Consider the following 17,171-nt stretch of genomic DNA (forward strand, 5'->3'; position numbering starts at 1 on the left):
ACGAAGAGGAGAGATGCTGATCACAGGGCACGTTTGCCCCAACGACACTCGATCACAGCAAGAGCTTTCTCAAGCATTGCAGCCCAATGTACTCTCCTACTAGGAGCTTATAAGAAGTTTGCATTCTTGCTATCACTCTATCTAAATTTTTTTTTAATTTACTTGGGGAGAGTTGAATGGTATATTGTGATTTTATTGAGTATTTTCCTGATTACTAATTGAAGTTGAAAACTTTAATAGATTTATTGGTATTTATCTGGATCTACTGAGACATCTCTTTTCAGATATTTCCCCTGGTTTTTCTTTGGGATTGTGTTTTTCTTATTGGGTTGTAAGCATTCTCTTAGTTCAAGTACCTAAGCCATTAAGTACTTGGATTTATTGTAGTTAGGGCCACTGTTGTGCTTCGGCTGACTCTCTTCCCCAGGTCACGTCTGCCTGTCCCACGTTTACTCAACGTTCATTTTGTTCAACATTCACAGCCTTTAATTTGCTGTAAAGGCTGAAATTGGAGACAAAGGCTCAGTAGTTATTTCTAGCCGGGACTAGCTTTCTGACAAGTCTACAGCTGTGGATGCCAACCAGTTGCCAACGTCGGTAATTTGCTTTGCTTGCAGTATTGCTTCTGAAGTGCTTTCGCCAACAGCTCTGCTTCAGGCAGAACCAGATCCCCCACCCACCCCCATCCCCGACTAATGAGATCCCATTACTTTTCTCGGACAAGTAAAAGACCCGCCTGCCTTGTTCTGTACACAGCCAACAGCCCTGCTCTTCTGAACCCGCTCCTGGGGGATAGAATAGAATTTTTGCAGTGTGTTTGTTCCCAGTGGACCTTTGATCTCAAATGAGATGATGTCATAAGTTTCTAATTTAATTAGGATTAAGAGCAGTCATCAGCTTCTTAAAGTACCAACCCAGGCTGAAAAACAACAGCATGGGTTAAAGAGGTAGGAGAGTCTGTATTCAGCAGGTGCTTCCTGCATGTCCCGTGTGGCTGGACGGAGGCCTGGGACATGGAGGTGGCCCGCTGCAGAGGAGCTCACAGTCTGGGGAGAGGGAGCCTCCTGGCACCATCAACCAGCATACGGCGTGTGCCAGGCTCGAGGGGACTGGTGCTAATCTCGGCTTCTCTCCTCACCGTTTTGATAAACTTGGATAAGTTGCTTAACTTCGGACGAACCTCTGTTTTTAGATAAACAGATTTCTTGTTATCAGGTGTAGTTGAGTGGACCAAACAGAATAAAGCACTCCCAGGTCCTGCACCATCTTCACCCCACTGGCTCGGGTTGGTCCCACTGTTGTAGCCACTGTGTTGATCCATTTCCTGGACGGTTTTCCTCTTTTTCATTAACTCTCTTACCCTTTACTTGATTCATACCCATGGATATGTTTAATGTTCTTCACCAACACAGTGATTCAAAGGCATTCATTCTTCTTTAAAAAAATTTAAAAATAATTTTATTGGGAGCTCTGCCAGACGTCATAACAATCCATCGTTCAATCACATCAAGCAGTGTTGTACAGCTGTTACCACAATCCCTTTCAATACATTTTCTTTCTTCTGGAACGCCTTGATGTCAGCTCCCCTTTATCCCCTCCCTCTGCTACTCCACCCCCCAGAAACCCTTATTATTTTTCCCCTACAATAGTTCTTAATTCTTCTTTGGCCTTCCTCATTCATTGTCTAACGTTCACATGCTACCAGACAGTTGAAAATATCATGGTTTTGGAACAGGTGCACCTCAATACTCAAAGTGATAGCTTTGCCTTTTAACACATTTGGAAAGGTTTCTTTAAATAAAAAATAAAACAGCAATATATTTGCCCAAATACAATATGTTGTTTCCTTTCTTGGCTGCTCCTTCCATGAGCCCCGATGGGGGACCCAAGAGAAACGAGATCCTGGACAACACCAGGCTTTTTGCCCTTTTCCATGGCGTGGTGTGTGGGTCTACTGGGGAGGATGTCTGCTCTCTTCATGCTGGGAGAGGGGGAGCGGGGAGGAATGCAGTGAGTGCTTCAGGTTCGCATCACTTTCAGCAAGTGAGGTGCATTATCCTGCCTTGAATCGCGGGCTGTATGAGTCTTCCTCCAATCCTAGCCCAGTTTCTTCAATTACTTACTCAGCATACAGATTGAATAAATATGGTGTGGCCATCCTGCCACCCGCCCTTGCTGGCTTTACACCAAACTCACTACCATCGAGTCAATTCTGACTCAGAGGGACTCTGTAGGACAAGGTCAAACTGCCCCTGAGGGTTGTGGAGGCTGTGAATATTTTTGACCCCACCCCACCCCCAAGGCTGTAAATATTTACAGTAGTGGAAAGCCTCCTCTTTCTCCCATGGAGCAGCTGGTGATTTTGAACGACTGACCTTGCAGTTAGCAGCCCAATACATCACCCACTCTGCTAGTGTCCCTTTATTCTGTTTGAGCTATTGCTCCTTAGTCTATGTAAGATTCCCCATGAGCACAATTAAGTGTTCTGGAATTTCTAATCTTCCGCTGTTTTAAATAATTTATTACTATCCACACAGTCAGATGCCTTTGCAAAGTCAATAAAACACAGGCAAACATCTCTCTGGTGGTCTCTGCTTTCATGCAAGCTCCATCAGCTGTCAGCATGGATAATTCCTTGTTCCGTGGCCTCTTTTGAATCTGGCTTGAATGTCTGGAAGTACTGTGAGCCTTTATTTGCATGTGCCGGTAAGGAAATGGCCCTATAGTTTCTGCATTGCACTCAGTCACCTTTCTTTGGAATGGGCGCATATATGGCTCTCGAGTGAGTTGCCCAGATAACCATCGTCCAGATTTCTTGGCACAGATGAATGAGTGCTTCTAGCTTTGCATCTCTTTCTTGAAATGTCTTAATTGATATTCTATCAGTTCTTGGAATCTTGTTTTTCACCAATGCTTTCCGCGTGGCTTGGACTAACTTCCTTCAGTTCATACTAGACTACCTCCTGAATCGATTGGATGAATGTCAACCAATTCTGTGTGGTGCCGGGATTCCGTACTCCGTCCATTGCCTCCTTCAATATTTCGTCTGTAGAGTCCTTCAACTTTGTTATTCAATGCTGGAATTTCCCCCCACTTTTTTCAGCTTGAGAAATACCAAGTGAGTTTTTCTTTTCTTTCCCCCCTAATTCCAGGTCTTTGTTTATTTCATTATAAAACTGACTTTTTAATAATAACAATACATAATATATTAAGCGTTCACAAGGGTGGCAGGGTAGGGGAGGGAGGGAATAAAGAGGAGGTGATACCAAAGGGCTCAAGAAAAAAGATAATGTTGTAAGAGTTCCCCAAGAAAATGATAAAAAAGAAAGATGTTTTCAAATTATTGTTGGCAACATTTGCATGTGTCCACTTGATATAATAGAAGTATGGATTGTTACAATCTAGGTAAGAGCCCCCAATAAAATGACTTATTAATTTAAATAAATAAGAGGAATGAATTAAATATAAGAATAAATAAATAAAACTTACTTTGCCTTCTGAGCCACCCTTGAAGACTTCAGTTCAGCTTTTTAACTTCATTTCTTCCATCTGCTTTAGCCACTCGGAGCAGGAGCAAGGTTCAGAGTCTTGTGACATCCATTTTGGTCCTTTTTGCTCTTTCTGGATCTTCTTAATGACTTTTTGCTTTCTTCATGTATGATGTTCTTGATGTCATGCCACAACTCATCCGGTCTGCAGTCATTAAAGATCATTCAACCCATCAAATCTATTCTTGACATGATCTCTAAATTCAGGTGAACAGTTGCACATTGGCTCTTGTGGACTTACTTGATTTTCTTCAGCTTCAACCTGGAGTTGCACATGAGAAATGCATGCTCTGTTCTTCAGTCAGTCCCTGCCCTTCGTTCTGATGGATGGTCATCAGCGTCTCCATGGTTTCTTGCCACCAATGTAGTCAGCTTGAGTTCAGTGTATTCCATTTGGCAGACCATGTGCATAGTTCTGATTTCTGTTGTTGATAAAGGGGATTGCCAATAAACACGTCAGTCGACTTGCAAAACTCTATTATGCCATCTTTTGCATCGTTTCTCTCACCACGGTCCCCGCTCTTGTGTGTGTGTGTGTGTGTGTGTGTGTGTGTTACACTGTGAGGGCTTGCATGTTGCTCTAATGCTGGAAAGTATGCCACTGGAATTTCAAATGCCAGCAGGGTCAGCGATGGTGGACAAGTTTCCGTGCTGCTTCTAGGTAGAGACAGACTGGAAAGGTGGGTCTGGTGAGTTACTGCTAAAAAAAAAATTGCCAGTAGAGAACCCTACACATTTCCAGGGAATGTATGATCAAGATTTACTTGAATCTAAAGCCTTTGATGTTAAGTTGTTGTTGCTTTTTTTTTTTTTTTGCATGTAGTGTCTCTTTTGAGTCTCCTAATCATGCTGTCCTGGGAGGCTATCAGGGAGGTAATTACAATAATTAAAACAGTACAAGAGTCACAATGCCATGTCCATGTAGTGAAGGCTGGTACACTGAGTGAAGTAGTGTGCCAAGCACTTCCCATGCATTATCTCCTTTAATCCTGACATCAGGCCTGCCAGACAGGTTTTATTATCTTGGTTTTACAGGTGAGGAAATTGAGGCTAATAGGAGTTAAGTAACTTGCTCAAGATGGCAGTTCCTGGGAGAGTCGTGATTAAAACCTGACTGTTTTTGTTTCACGCTGTATCTTCATCTCTATATTGTGTTATTATGATCCCCATTGTCCAAATGAAAAGAAAAGAGAAATCTGTAATTTTTCTCACTCAGTAAGTGGCTGAGATAACCTTCCGACACGGTCTTCAAACTTGAATGGGCCTGCGCCTCCCGTGGGTCTTGCTGAAATGCAGGCTAGGCCTGTGGTTCTGTATTTCCAAAAATATCCCAGGAGCTGCTGATGCTGTTAGTCCCAAAACACACTTTGAGCAGCAAAGGTCTAGAATACACCGTCTTCTCCCCTTTGCTGCAGTGCTCTGTTCTCCACGCTGTCATACTGCCTCTCTGTGGCATTGTGAGGGTCAGGTGGCATAACATGTGAAAATATCCTAGCGCATAACTTAACGACATAGTAACGTATGCATCATGGTCCCTGTGTTGACATGAATCACCTAAGACTCTCCTCTGCAGATAAGAGAAACCCATCTCAATTTAGGATGTTGGCTAAAGTCCCAAAGGGGACTTACTGGTTTGTGTCAATGAAGAGCCCAGCAGTAGTCCTGGCTGCAGTTATGACTCAAGCCAGGGACCAAATGGTATCATGAGGATTTGATTTCTCAGCATCTGCCTTTTAGTTGGCTGGCTGGAGTGGGGAGGACTGCTTGGGGAAGCTCTTGGCAGCCCCAGGATCACTCTTGTAGGCGGTCCTGATAGTCTCAGTGGTGTCAGCAGCTCTTTATTCTCAGCCTTCCCCCCACCCTCAACAAGGGAGTACCCACATCTCTCCTGGTAGCTCCCACCAAAGTCCTCAGAGTCACTGGGCAGACGAGCTGAGGGTCTGTGTTCATCTCTAGGTCACATTCATCACACACCTGCTATGTGGAAGAAGAGCATTCATTGGTGGTGCTGTTGCCTAAGCATTAGCAACTCGCTCTGAGTTAGTGCACCCAGTGCCCTTGCCTGGGAAGGTTCTCTCTGGTCACAGTGAACTTTTTCGTGAAAGCAGTTTCGCTCACACCTCGTTTTTTGTGATGCCAGATTGAAGAGAACAGCATGCAGCTGTGACATTTTTTTTCCTGCTCAAAAAAAATGCCACAGAAACTATTGTGATGTTGAACACAGCTTACAAGGAAAGCGCTATGGGAAAAACTTCAGTGTATGAGTGGTTTTCTTGTTTCAAAAGAGTTGAACCGTAGATTGATGACAAACCTCATTCTGGACATCCATCAACTTCCCGAATGGATGAACATGTCAACTCATAGTGCATTTGGAGTGCATTCCACCAGGTCAGACTGTTCATCGATCTTTCTATTTAGAGGTTCTGAGAAGATAGCATAACAATGTGCAACAAGAAAGTCCTGATTGGTGGCAGACGGGGGACTGGTTTTACCACCACACAATGCACTTGCTTATGCAGCCATCTCAGTGCACCAATTTTTGGCAAAAAACAGCATACCTCTCTTGCCCCATGCACCTTACTCACATCACCTCACTCTGTGTCACTTCTTTTTGTTTCTGAAAAAGAAGAGGGACATGAAAGGACAGTGAGTTGATGATGTAGAAGAGGTGAAGAACACAAACCAGGGAGGTACTGTCAGCCACCCAAACAGATGAGCTTGAAAAAGTTTCCAAGAATGAAATATCAGATTTGACAAATGTATTAAGTACAATGGGCAGTGCTTTGAAAGTAATAAGGTTGTTTTGTAAAAGAAAGTTAAATGCATAGCTTTGGGCGTGGGGGTGGATTCCGGGGTGGTTTGGGGTACCCCGTGTATAGTCACTGTGAGTTAGAATTTCCTTGATGGCAGTAGATTTGGTGGGTTTTTATTGTGTGAAAGACTCCACTCCATGTATCCTGAGGATGTTATCTTCCCTGGAAATAGTATAAGGGAAGATAAGATATATCACTTAAAAAAAAAAAAGACAAACCTACACACACCACCATTGAGTAGATTCGAACTCCTAGTGACCCTATACAGTAGAACTGCCATTACAGTTTCTGAGCCTTCCACATAATAGGTGCACAATAACTATGCAGAACAAATAAGAAAAACGGTCTGTAGACACAAGGACACTTGTGAACCAGGGGTCACCTGCATGCCTTAGGCTCAGTGCAGCACTATGGTGTTGGGAAATGACATTCCTGCCCTGAGGGGGGGCACAAATAATTGCCCTGCAGTGGTCATATAACCCTCTGTCTCCTCCCCTCAAGGGTTTGACTGGATGTGGAGGTCTCTGCCCACAAGGTCGCCCCTGGAAGTGTTGTCTATTGCACTCAAGCCTCTCAAGGTCGTAGACTGTTGTCCTTCCTGCAGACGTGGGAAAGCATCGTGGACTCTGCTCTGGGCTGTTGTATAAAGCTTCCTTTCATAAACATAGCATCTAGAATCAGAAGGGAACTTGGAATAATTTTACACCAGTGTCTTCCAGTCGTTGAAAAAGCCTGAGGGAGCAGCTTTTCAGGGTCCCTGCCCTTGAGTTTCTCATGCGATGTTTTTGGCTGTGGCTGAATGGCTTTCCCCTGGTTCTGGGGGCAGATGGTCTTGGTTTCGAACCACTGGTGTCACCAACATTCTAGCTACAAAGAGAGCCCCTGGGAAGTGGCCTTGTGAATGGTCTAGGATATTCTTAGTTACTAAAAATTCTATCAGCAAATAACTGAAGGTCTTTTCTGGGTAAGTTGTGCCCAAAGCTATAATGCATATAAGACCTGGTTCTTCTCAAACAAACCAACCAAAAAAACCTCACTGTCTTCAAGTTGATTCTGATTTAGGACCCCCCCCCCCCCTATAGGGCAGGGCAGTACTGCCCCTGTGGGTTTCCGAGACTATAACTCTGCATGGAAGTAGAAAGCCACATCTTTCTTCCTTGGGAGTTTGCAATCCAGCTGGGGAGAGAAGCTAGTCTTTTGCAAAAATTATATAAGATTTAAACATCATCCGTTAAGTGGGGAAGCTACCGCAAAAGCATGAACTGAACATAGAGGTGACTGAGCTTTACCTCCACCAGGAAGGAGCTTTTCAGGCAGCAGGAAGCAAGAGAAAAGCCGGAGAACACAGTAAGGTCCGAAACCATCCGAGCTGCTTCGCCAGGCTGGGCTGCAGCGCAAGTGGCCTCATCTGGAAGGTTTCTGCATTGCCGGGGGATTCTCGACGTGTGTAACACAGCTGCGGAGCTGTCAGAGGGCATTTAACTAGCAACTCCTTTCATGTTAGCCAAAGACGCTGGGGCTTGTATCAGTGGGGCCCGCCATGCCTGGAGGTTCTCCATGGATCCCAGATGGGCCTCATTATCCTACCCTTATATCCAACCTTTATAGGTGATGGGCGTAGGAGAGAGCCTGGACCGCAGTGACCCAGCCAGCCAGGGGCCCAAGTTGAGGCTGCTTTCCCTGGGTGAGATTCTCAAGTCCTGTGTCACCTCGGTCCTGGTGTCAGCCCCCCCCCCCCCGCGCGAGTTGGACCCTTACCCACGTGGATGACCCTTTGTGGGTTGGTGGACTGCATCAACGTCCTCATGAGTAGATGCGGTGGGGGAAGGAGTCCGAGAAGACACACTGGCTCAGAATGGTGAAGACGGGCATGGATTTGTGGCGCTTCAAAGTGCCTTTCTCTCCCACTTGTGTCTGCTTGAAATCTTCAACAATAAAAAGTCTCTCCACGGGCCATCGTGGACTCCTTCCATTCCTCCTCATTTCCAATTTGCTTGGCGAGTACAAGAGATTTTTACTCGCCTCCTCTCACCTTGAAGCACAGGATACAGGGACTGGATCTGAGACAAAGGTTGAAGGGATTTCCCCAGGACGCTAAGAAATCAATTTCTGTTTTCTGAAAACCTTTAGGTATGTCTCCTTCTCAGATGCCTACTGGCCGGTGTTTGGGCCAAAGAGTGCCAACTCCTTTGCAGGGATCCCTTAAAAGAGGGGTGCTGCCCTCTGATCCTCAGAAGGACTCATGGTGTCAGCGATGAGGCTGTCCTGCTCATTCAGCAACCCCCTCGGCAGCACCCGCCCTGACTCCCATCTTGGGGCGTTGGGTTCATGCAAGGCTCTGTGCTGGTGCTGGATGAAGATGGGCCAGCCCGGGGCCTGACTGCATAGCTGTGGCCTGAATAGAAGTGCCTCCAGAGGTCTCCAGGCTGAACCTGGCTCCAGGAGGATACTCTTTGCTTGGGAAAATAAGGAGCAAGGAATGTGTAATCCAAGAGGAGGCTCTTCTTCCCAGAGATGCACTCTACATAAGCCTCTGGACCTAGGGGGTCATGTGGACCCCTGCTCAGCTTGTGCTAGTGGCCAGCACTGCCCTCACCAGAGGCAAGGGCCTGGGGCAGAGAATGAAGTGTTGTCTCTGTTGACCGTGGTGCTAAGGGGCCTCAGGTCTTGCAGTGCCTCTGACCCTGACCTTAACTTCCTAGTAACATATGCATTATGGTCCCTATATCGACATGAATCAGCTAAGACTCTCTTCTGCCAGTAAGAGAACTTGCCCTCAGTACTACTGGTCTTAGTCTACACCCCCAGGCCTGGCTGCCCCTCAGTCGTCTGCAGAGCCTCAGTAGCTTTCTGACCAGTAGTTATCTTGCTCCTCACACCTCAGGCTCTCCTGCCTCTGGACTGGAAGGGACAGACAAAAGATTCAGGCACTAGAGAAGATGAAAACCATTTTTGATTCTTCCTTCAGAAAGTCCCCATTGAGCCCCCTTGGAGAATTTTTCTTTTTTTCTTCTGAAAAGCTGTTGAGTACCTTTGCCACGGTTTGGTGGCACCTGCTTGAGCCTCAGCCTTTTCCGGCTTGACAGTGGGAGCCACCGAATTGGGCCCCAGCATTTGGCTTCCCTTGTGATGGCGACAACTGATCACGGTCCTGGGTCCCGATGGTGCCTACCAGCTCTCCAGAGCTCTGCCTGTGTGTGTGTGTTGGCTCTTGTGCAGGCAGGGCTGCTGCAGGGGGACTTTCTGTGGACTGGCACCCCAAGCTGGCTTTCCCCTGATGATGCGGAGGGGAACTTCCACTTTGCAGGCCAAGGTGAGCAAGCAGGAAAAAAACCAACCCAGTGGTATCTGCATTGAGTGTAGTCATCTTCAGATGAGCCAAGGCAGCAACAAAAACCCCGACTCAAGGGCAGGTGGTCTGGTGTAGGGAGGAGAGGGAGGCTGAGGCTGGTGTCTTGGGCTGCCTTTCTTCTCAGACCACGTCAACTGCGTTAGCTTCTTTGTCTGCTTAGACGCTGATCAAAGCTTCAGGCTCTAGTTGACTCCGGGCCCTACGTAATCAAAGGTGGCCCTTTCATGCTCTTATCGAAGAGCTACCTTTAGCTATATTTAGATGTAAGAGGCTATATTTAGATGTAGGAAGCCACCTGCCAAAGCAGCAAGGTTCTGTTAGGGTGGGGGCCCTGACCAGGTCCCACACGGGGACTCTACTGACTCCTTGACTTCCTACTGTCCCACGGCCACCGCCTTCTCTTGGACTATCTCCCGGCATCTTGAGAACCTAGACAAGAGATCTCTCCCCACCTTGAACATTTTATATTCCTTCCCTACGTCCTCAACCTGAACTCTTACCCGAAACCACAGGCGGTTCCGCTTTCATCTCTTCTTTGCGCCATTATTTTTTTGAACCCAACCCTCAATTTTAACAGTAACGTGGGCAAGCAGCTGGGCCACTTCAAGTACTTGACATTCTAGTCCCAGCAAGCTCACTTCATGTCTGCACCTCGTCTTCCTACCTGTAAAATGAGACATAAAATGATACTCGGTGTTTGTGGAGCTAGCTCTAAGATGTAGTGTTTCTTGGTAATCAAGGATTTAAAAAGGAAAAAAAAAAAAGCCGGTGATTACATTTTGAAACAAAACCATCAAAAGTTTGTGACTGAAAGATTTTTAGTCCGTCTGAGATATAATTCAAAGACCATACAATTCACTCTAGTGATACATTTTTAGTAAATGGATACATTCTCTGTCACCCTTGGAAGATACTTTCAGGCTTTCTTCCGTGTTTGTGTGGAAAATGGTGCGGAAGCAGTGTGGGACCTCTGACCAGACAAGAGGGAGAAGGAGGAGACCTTCTGTGAGGCAGGGGGAGGCATGCCTCCACCCTCTTCCCTCCTCTGCCAATTTTGACACCAACTGCCTCTCCCATGGCACTCTACATCTCTGCTGGGTCTGATAATTCATTGTACTTGGCCACACAGAACTTAGGCACTGCTTACAGCGATGGGGCTTATTCACTGGGAAATTAACAGGTTCACGATCAGAAATGTTCAGGATACAGTTCATTGGTCAGGGAAGCTGATTCTCAGCCATGGCCACAGGAAGACAGACAGCTCTCTAGTCTTTGACTTCTTCTTCTTTTTTTTTTCTAATCATTTTATTGGGGGCTCGTACAATTCTTGTCACAATCCATACATGCATCCATTGTGTCAAGAACATAAGTACATTTGTTGCCATAATCGTTTTCAAAACATTTGCCTTCTACTTGAGCCCTTAATATCTGCTTCTCATTTCCCCCCTCAGTCTTTGACTTCTTGGTCAATATTACAGAACTCTCTTAGCACTGCTAATAAGTTCTCAAAGGGCATGCTACTCTGCCATAGTCTCAGTCCGAAGGTGCTGAGCCTTAACTCCACGGGGCAGCAAACCTCACACCCCTAATTGTCTGAAGGCACCCAGCTCCAGCACACTTAGCCTTGCTCTGTAAGCAGGGAAGCCCGCCATTCTCTCAGACTCTGACACTTGTCTCCTCCACTCCTCGCTCTTCTCCCTTTCACGAGAGGAGATCTTGCTGCTGGGATGGCTCCATTAGTGCCCAGCAGAATGGCAAAACTGACCAGTCCCCACCAGGAGAGTTCCAAATCGTTATCGTCACAATTAACCTTGCTAACAGTCATTCACAGCTCTTACCCAGAGTCACCGGGAAAAGCGACAGTGCAGCCAGTCCACATTGTCCCGCTTGCTGGCTAGGTGGGAGCCACAAAGACTATGGTGAGCAGGGCCATATATGATGTCATGCACCAGAGTTTGATGTCATGCACCAGAGGCCATATGATGTCATGTACCAGAGTTTGGGCCTTTTTTTTTTGAGTCATTTATTTGTTTTCATTGGTTTGTTATTGTGTGTACACTCTGGCTGTAGGAAAGGGCCGTGGCTGGACTTGGATCTGACCCAGCACAGCCACCCTTTTCAGCATGGACGTGCCGTTCTCAGCTGGGAAGCACGGCTCATGGTGTCCACACTGCCAACCTAACAGACTCTCTTTGTGCATTGCATGCTCCCTGGGGAGGAACATGCCCAAGGGAGGTGCTGAAGTGGGGTGTAGGACAAGGAACGGATCTTGGCATTCAAAGCCTGTGGCTTCATTCTGATGTAACTCCCGTGATGACCCTGAACATGCCCCTGACCCAACACACCTCGGAAGTCACTACCTATGTAAAGGAAAACGTTTCTAGGTAGAGTAAAATGTTCCTGGTGCCTTCGGGGTTGTGCACGGCAGACAGACTGCCTCGGCCTCTCTGGCTCTGTTTCCAGGTGTGTGCGATGTAGGGGCTGCGGTTTGTGATCTTCAAGCCCCTTCCTGGCTCTCAGCGCCTCCCTTCCTCTGTGTTCCCTTCCCTTGCCTGCTCCTCTCATGACCTCTCTCCCCTCTCCCTCCTGCTGGTTCTCTCTAGAAACCGGGGAAAACTGTGGCTGCGATCATCCAGGACATCCATTCCCAGAGGGAGCGGGACATGTTCCGGGAAGCAGACAGGTGAGGCCCTGGCCCTAGATTCCAGGGAAGCTTCTCGACCACTGGAACAGTCTCCTCTTCCTCCTTCACAGGAGTCTGCGACACAAGTCCTGCCCAGCCCAGCCCAGTCTCCTTTCTGGGCCGTCCGGTCCTGAGGCTCTACTTAAGTGGGACCTCAGGAAGATGCACATTGCTGGGCCTCCTCCCAGCTGCTTCTCCCTTTCTGGGAAGAGAGGAAAACAGGAAGGGTTCTGTTAATATTTGTCCCTTTGGGCAAAGACTGCACTCCTAGAAACATGTGTGAGTGAGAGTGTGGGCATGTACTCGTGAGTGTGTTCTCAGTGGAGCCAGCTCCTGATTTTTCTTGTCGATGTAGGAACAGGAATGTAGATAGTCTGAAAAAAAAAAAACCCAAACAGTCACTCAATCGGTCATTGACTCTGAACATTGAATGCACTCTGTGTTCCAACCCATTTCTTCCAACTTCAGTTTGTGTTGGTGCCAAGTGAGGCTACAGGCCCGCACAGTACTCCCTTACAGAGATGGCCCCTGGGGAGACTCCAGGTGTAACACAGCAGGCACCTGGCAGGCACACACAGCCTGGTGTTCTTCCCCAGCCTGCCCCAGGTGGTGCTGGAGGACACCCTGTCCTCCCTGGGGAGCCCCCACACCCAGCTTGCCCTCCGTGGTGGTCTGTGCAGCTTGGTCTTTATGACCTCAGGTCAGTGACCGCTGCATGGTTTCTTTATATTTGGAGACGCACCAAGGAGGTTTGTCCTTTTGGAATATCAGGAGTGCGATTCAGCTGACTTGCTTCGTGACCAAACAGACAGCCTCCCAGTGTGTGTCAGCACAGACCTTCAATGTAACCATTGACGCTGGGTTTTCGTTTGCTTGTTTGGAGGTTTTTTTTTCAGACATGCGTAAAGCCACGCTGCGCAACACTCAGAGTTCTGTGGCAGAGTGGGGTCAAAACTTGGCTTTGCTCAGAACATTGGCCAGGCTGGAGTTTAGGCTGGGCACCAAATTCTTCCTCTGAGACACCAGCAGGTCAGACTGCTAGGGTCTCTCTCAGTCCTAAAGTACTCTGGGTTTGGAATCTGAGCCTGGTTCCTCCCCATCCCCTAAGTAACAACTTTCTTCCATGCCCAAGATCTGAACAAGTTGGCAGGTCAGTGGTTGAAGGTCACCTTGATCCTGATCGGGCCAATGGCCTTCAGTCTTAGAACGGAGAGGACAGAGGGTTGTACTTCCCAGGTTAGGCATTTGCCTCATCCACGAGGCAAAAAGATGACACTGAGCCAAACTAATTCAGTTGGCCCTCCCAGTTCCCGTGAGTGGAAGGAGGGAAGGGGCAGAGAGCATTCACGACTATAGTTAGGAAGGAGCGATTCACCCAGGGTGCAGGATAGCACCGACGAAGCACACACCATTCCTCTAGTTCCTGAATGCTTACCTCCCACCCCCAACCCACTACTATGACCTGGTTCTATCTTTCGAATCCAGCTAGACCAGACCGGAGTACACACATTGGTACAGATAAGAGCTCTTGGCACATGGAATTCAGGACAGATAAAACCCTCAGACACAGTAGTGGGAGTAGCGATATCATGAAGGTAGGGGGATGGTGGGGGGGAAGGAAAGAAAGGGGGAACCCATCCATCACAAGGTTGAATATATAGCCCGCCTGCCCCGCCCAGGAGAGGGGGACAAATCACAGAAAGGAGGGTGAAGGAAGACAACAGACAGTGTAAGACACGAAATAACAATAATGTATAATTGATCAAGGATTCACAAGGGTGGGAGGGTGGGGGAGGGAGGGGAAAAAGAGGAGCTCATACCAAGGGCTCAAGTAGAAAGAACATGTTTTGGAAATGTTGACGGCAACATATGTACAGTGTGCTTCATACTATTGAATGATGGATTGTGATAAGATATGTAAGAGCCCCCTAGTAAAATGAGTCATTAAAAAAAAAAAGACTGTAGTTAGGGAAAAATCTCTTCTCCCAGGAAGCAATTCAAGCCAGACTGGCTGCCCTCAGTCAATTCCAATCCATAGAGGGCCCAGGCGTATCAGAGTAGGACTGTACTTTCTGGGTTTTCCATGGTGTCGTTACCCCCACCCCCACCCCAAAATAGCTCGACAGGCCTTTGGTGGCACCTCTGTGTAAACTTGAACCTTTGGCCTTTCTATTCACAACCCAGACATGAACTGTTTCTACCAGGACGCCAGGAATGAGGGGGGAGGCTTCCTCTGTGTCCCTCTCAGTGGCTCTGGACAGTGATGGGGGTGTGCACGGAGAGTCTGTGTGGAGACTGCATATCTTTGTGTGTGGAGTTGGGGGGGGGAGGGGTGTGGGGACAGATTCTAAAAACGGCTCCCTTGGCCCCTCGCAGATACGGCCTGGAGAGACCCCGTTCCCGCAGCCCGGTGAGCCGCTCGCTGTCCCCGAGGTCCCACACGCCGAGCTTCACCTCCTGTAGCTCCTCACACAGTCCCCCAGCACCAGCCCGGGCGGACTGGGGCAACGGCAGGGACTCCTGGGAGCACTCCCCCTATGCCAGGAGGGAGGAGGAGCGCGAGCTGGCCCCCTGGCGGGAGAATGGGGAGGACAAGAGGGAGCGGACGGACCTGTGGGTACATGATCGCAAGCACTACCCCTGGCCGCTGGACCAAGGCGAGGTCGATGAGCGACTGGACGGAGGGAGGGGCCACCGAGACAGGTACCCCCGACCCGGCTCTCCCACTGCGCCTCACCCCGCATCCAGCTACAAAAGCCGAGAGGACGGCTGCTACCGGAAGGAGCCCAAAGCCAAGACGGACAAGTACGCGAAGCAGCTGCAGGATGCTCCCGGGAGGTCCAGGAGGAAGGACGAGGCCAGGCTGAGGGAGAGCAGACATCTGCATCCTGAGGAGCCAGGCAAGGAAGACGGGCTGGAGCCCAAGGGTACCAGGGCCCCTGAGAGCACCAGGGCCAAGCTGAGTGAGAAAAATAAAACCAAGAGGCCCGACAGAGACCAAGATGGAGTTGGTGCTAGAAAAGAAAGCAGAGCGGCACGGGATGAGGTAATGATATGAGGCCTTCTCCAGGTGAGGGGAGGCAGGCCCCAAAGATGAAGAATGAAACCCCCAAGCCCCAAACCCATGGTGGTGGAATCGGTCCAGACTTGCCGTGACCTGGTAAGGACTGCCAGAGGAGGCTGCAGTGCTAGGGGAGCAGATGGCACGCACTTCGCCCTCGGAGCAGTTGGCAAGTTCTAACTGCTGACCGGCTCTCTAAGCAGTGCTCCCCCCGGGAAAATAATAGTAGCCATCATGATACAAGGAAGATGAATGGGCAGTTAACTAGTTGCCAGATACTGTGCTAAATACTGCATCATAAAATGAAGCTGCTTCCTTCTCACGGCACCATTAAAGATGAGGAAACTGAGGCACAGAAGGCCTAGCTCATTGATCCCTGAGCCCCCGGTCAGAGGGCAGCAGAGATGGGGTGGGGGTGGGCTACACCCAGAGCTCCTGGTTCTGAACCCCACACCTCTCAGTTCCCTTTCCTAGACATTCAGGAGGGACTTGATGCTGAGGCAGGCTTTGGCTGCCCTGTTTGTCCAGGGTGGGGTGGCCCCAAGGTGTTTGCACCCACTGGGTGGGCCAAGGGAGATTAGATCTTTGGTCCTCTTGGTCCTCTCTCTTGCCAAAAATCATCTCCCAATCTTAGGGCTCCGGTGAGAGGCGGTCAAAGAGAAGCAGCCACCACCCTCTAAATTATAAGGCTGCCCAGGGCTTGGCATGTTTCTCCAGCCGTCAACGGCCCACAGTGTTTTACTTCCACTTTAATAAAAATGCACAGCAATTAGCTGGAACACTCAACCGGGCATCTGAAAGGACTCTCCAGCCAGTTGAGTTACGTCATCCCACTACAGATCGTGGGAAGAGCTCTAGTATGGGTTCGTATTCTAACTTGGCTACGTGTCCTGCAGAGGTTGGGGACGGGGGTCTGTATAAAGAACCTAATTTTCTTCTAGTCACCCTGGCCCAGGAGTTGGTGGCCCTTCTCAACTCCGAAGCATCATACGATTGACCAGAATATCAGCCAAAATGCCACTTTGCTAGACAGCCTACTAGGCACAGGATCCCAAAGGTGTACTAGACAGAGTCCACACCAGGGGTCCTCAAGCTTTTTAAACAGGGGGCCAGTTCACTGTCCCACAGACTCATTGAAGGGCCAGACTAAAGTTTGTTTGTTTTTTAAACTATGAACAAATTCCTATGCACACTGCACATATCTTATTTTGAAGTTAAAAAACCAAACGGGGCAAAAACACCTGGCAGGCTGGACAAATGTCCTCGGCGGGCTGCATGTGGCCCTGGGCTAATTTGAGGACGCCTGGTCCACACTGTGGCGAGAACCAAGGTCTAGTGGTGAAAACAGACCTATAAGAAATAACTGAGTTGCAATGGGGCCCGTGCTGGGATGGCCTGGTAGACAAGCAGCAATGTGAGCCTGAACCTTACCTATCTATCTACAGACCTGTCTACTGCCAGCCTAACTCTGCCCCTACAGCCCATCCTTCTTAGCCTTCTCCTCAGTCACTGTCGGTGTCACCTACCATGCTTCCCATGGGCTGACATCACACTTCCTGTTCAAAGTGGCTTGCACGACAAGCTGTCCAAAAGGCTTGGTTTGCGTGGGGTGGGGGTGTCCATGTGGTTTCCCCACATGTCTGTGCCTTGAGGCAATTCTGCTGCTTTTATAGCCCAAAAGTGGGGTCACTAGGTTCTTGTTGGCACCTCGACT

General features: G+C 48.5%; 1 protein-coding gene across 1 annotated transcript in view; it reads left to right on the forward strand.

Annotated features, from left to right (window-relative positions):
• RBM20 (RNA binding motif protein 20) overlaps positions 1–17,171 on the forward strand; it is a 204,774-nt gene that overhangs the window by 164,649 nt on the left and 22,954 nt on the right. Inside the window, exons 9-10 of the mRNA XM_075533462.1 lie at positions 12,317–12,396; positions 14,773–15,442. Coding sequence (XP_075389577.1) covers positions 12,317–12,396; positions 14,773–15,442 — 750 coding nt within the window. The remainder of the gene's footprint in view (positions 1–12,316; positions 12,397–14,772; positions 15,443–17,171) is intronic.

The sequence above is a fragment of the Tenrec ecaudatus genome, chromosome 16, assembly GCF_050624435.1.
Source record: "Tenrec ecaudatus isolate mTenEca1 chromosome 16, mTenEca1.hap1, whole genome shotgun sequence".
NCBI classification, from domain to species: domain Eukaryota; kingdom Metazoa; phylum Chordata; class Mammalia; order Afrosoricida; family Tenrecidae; genus Tenrec; species Tenrec ecaudatus.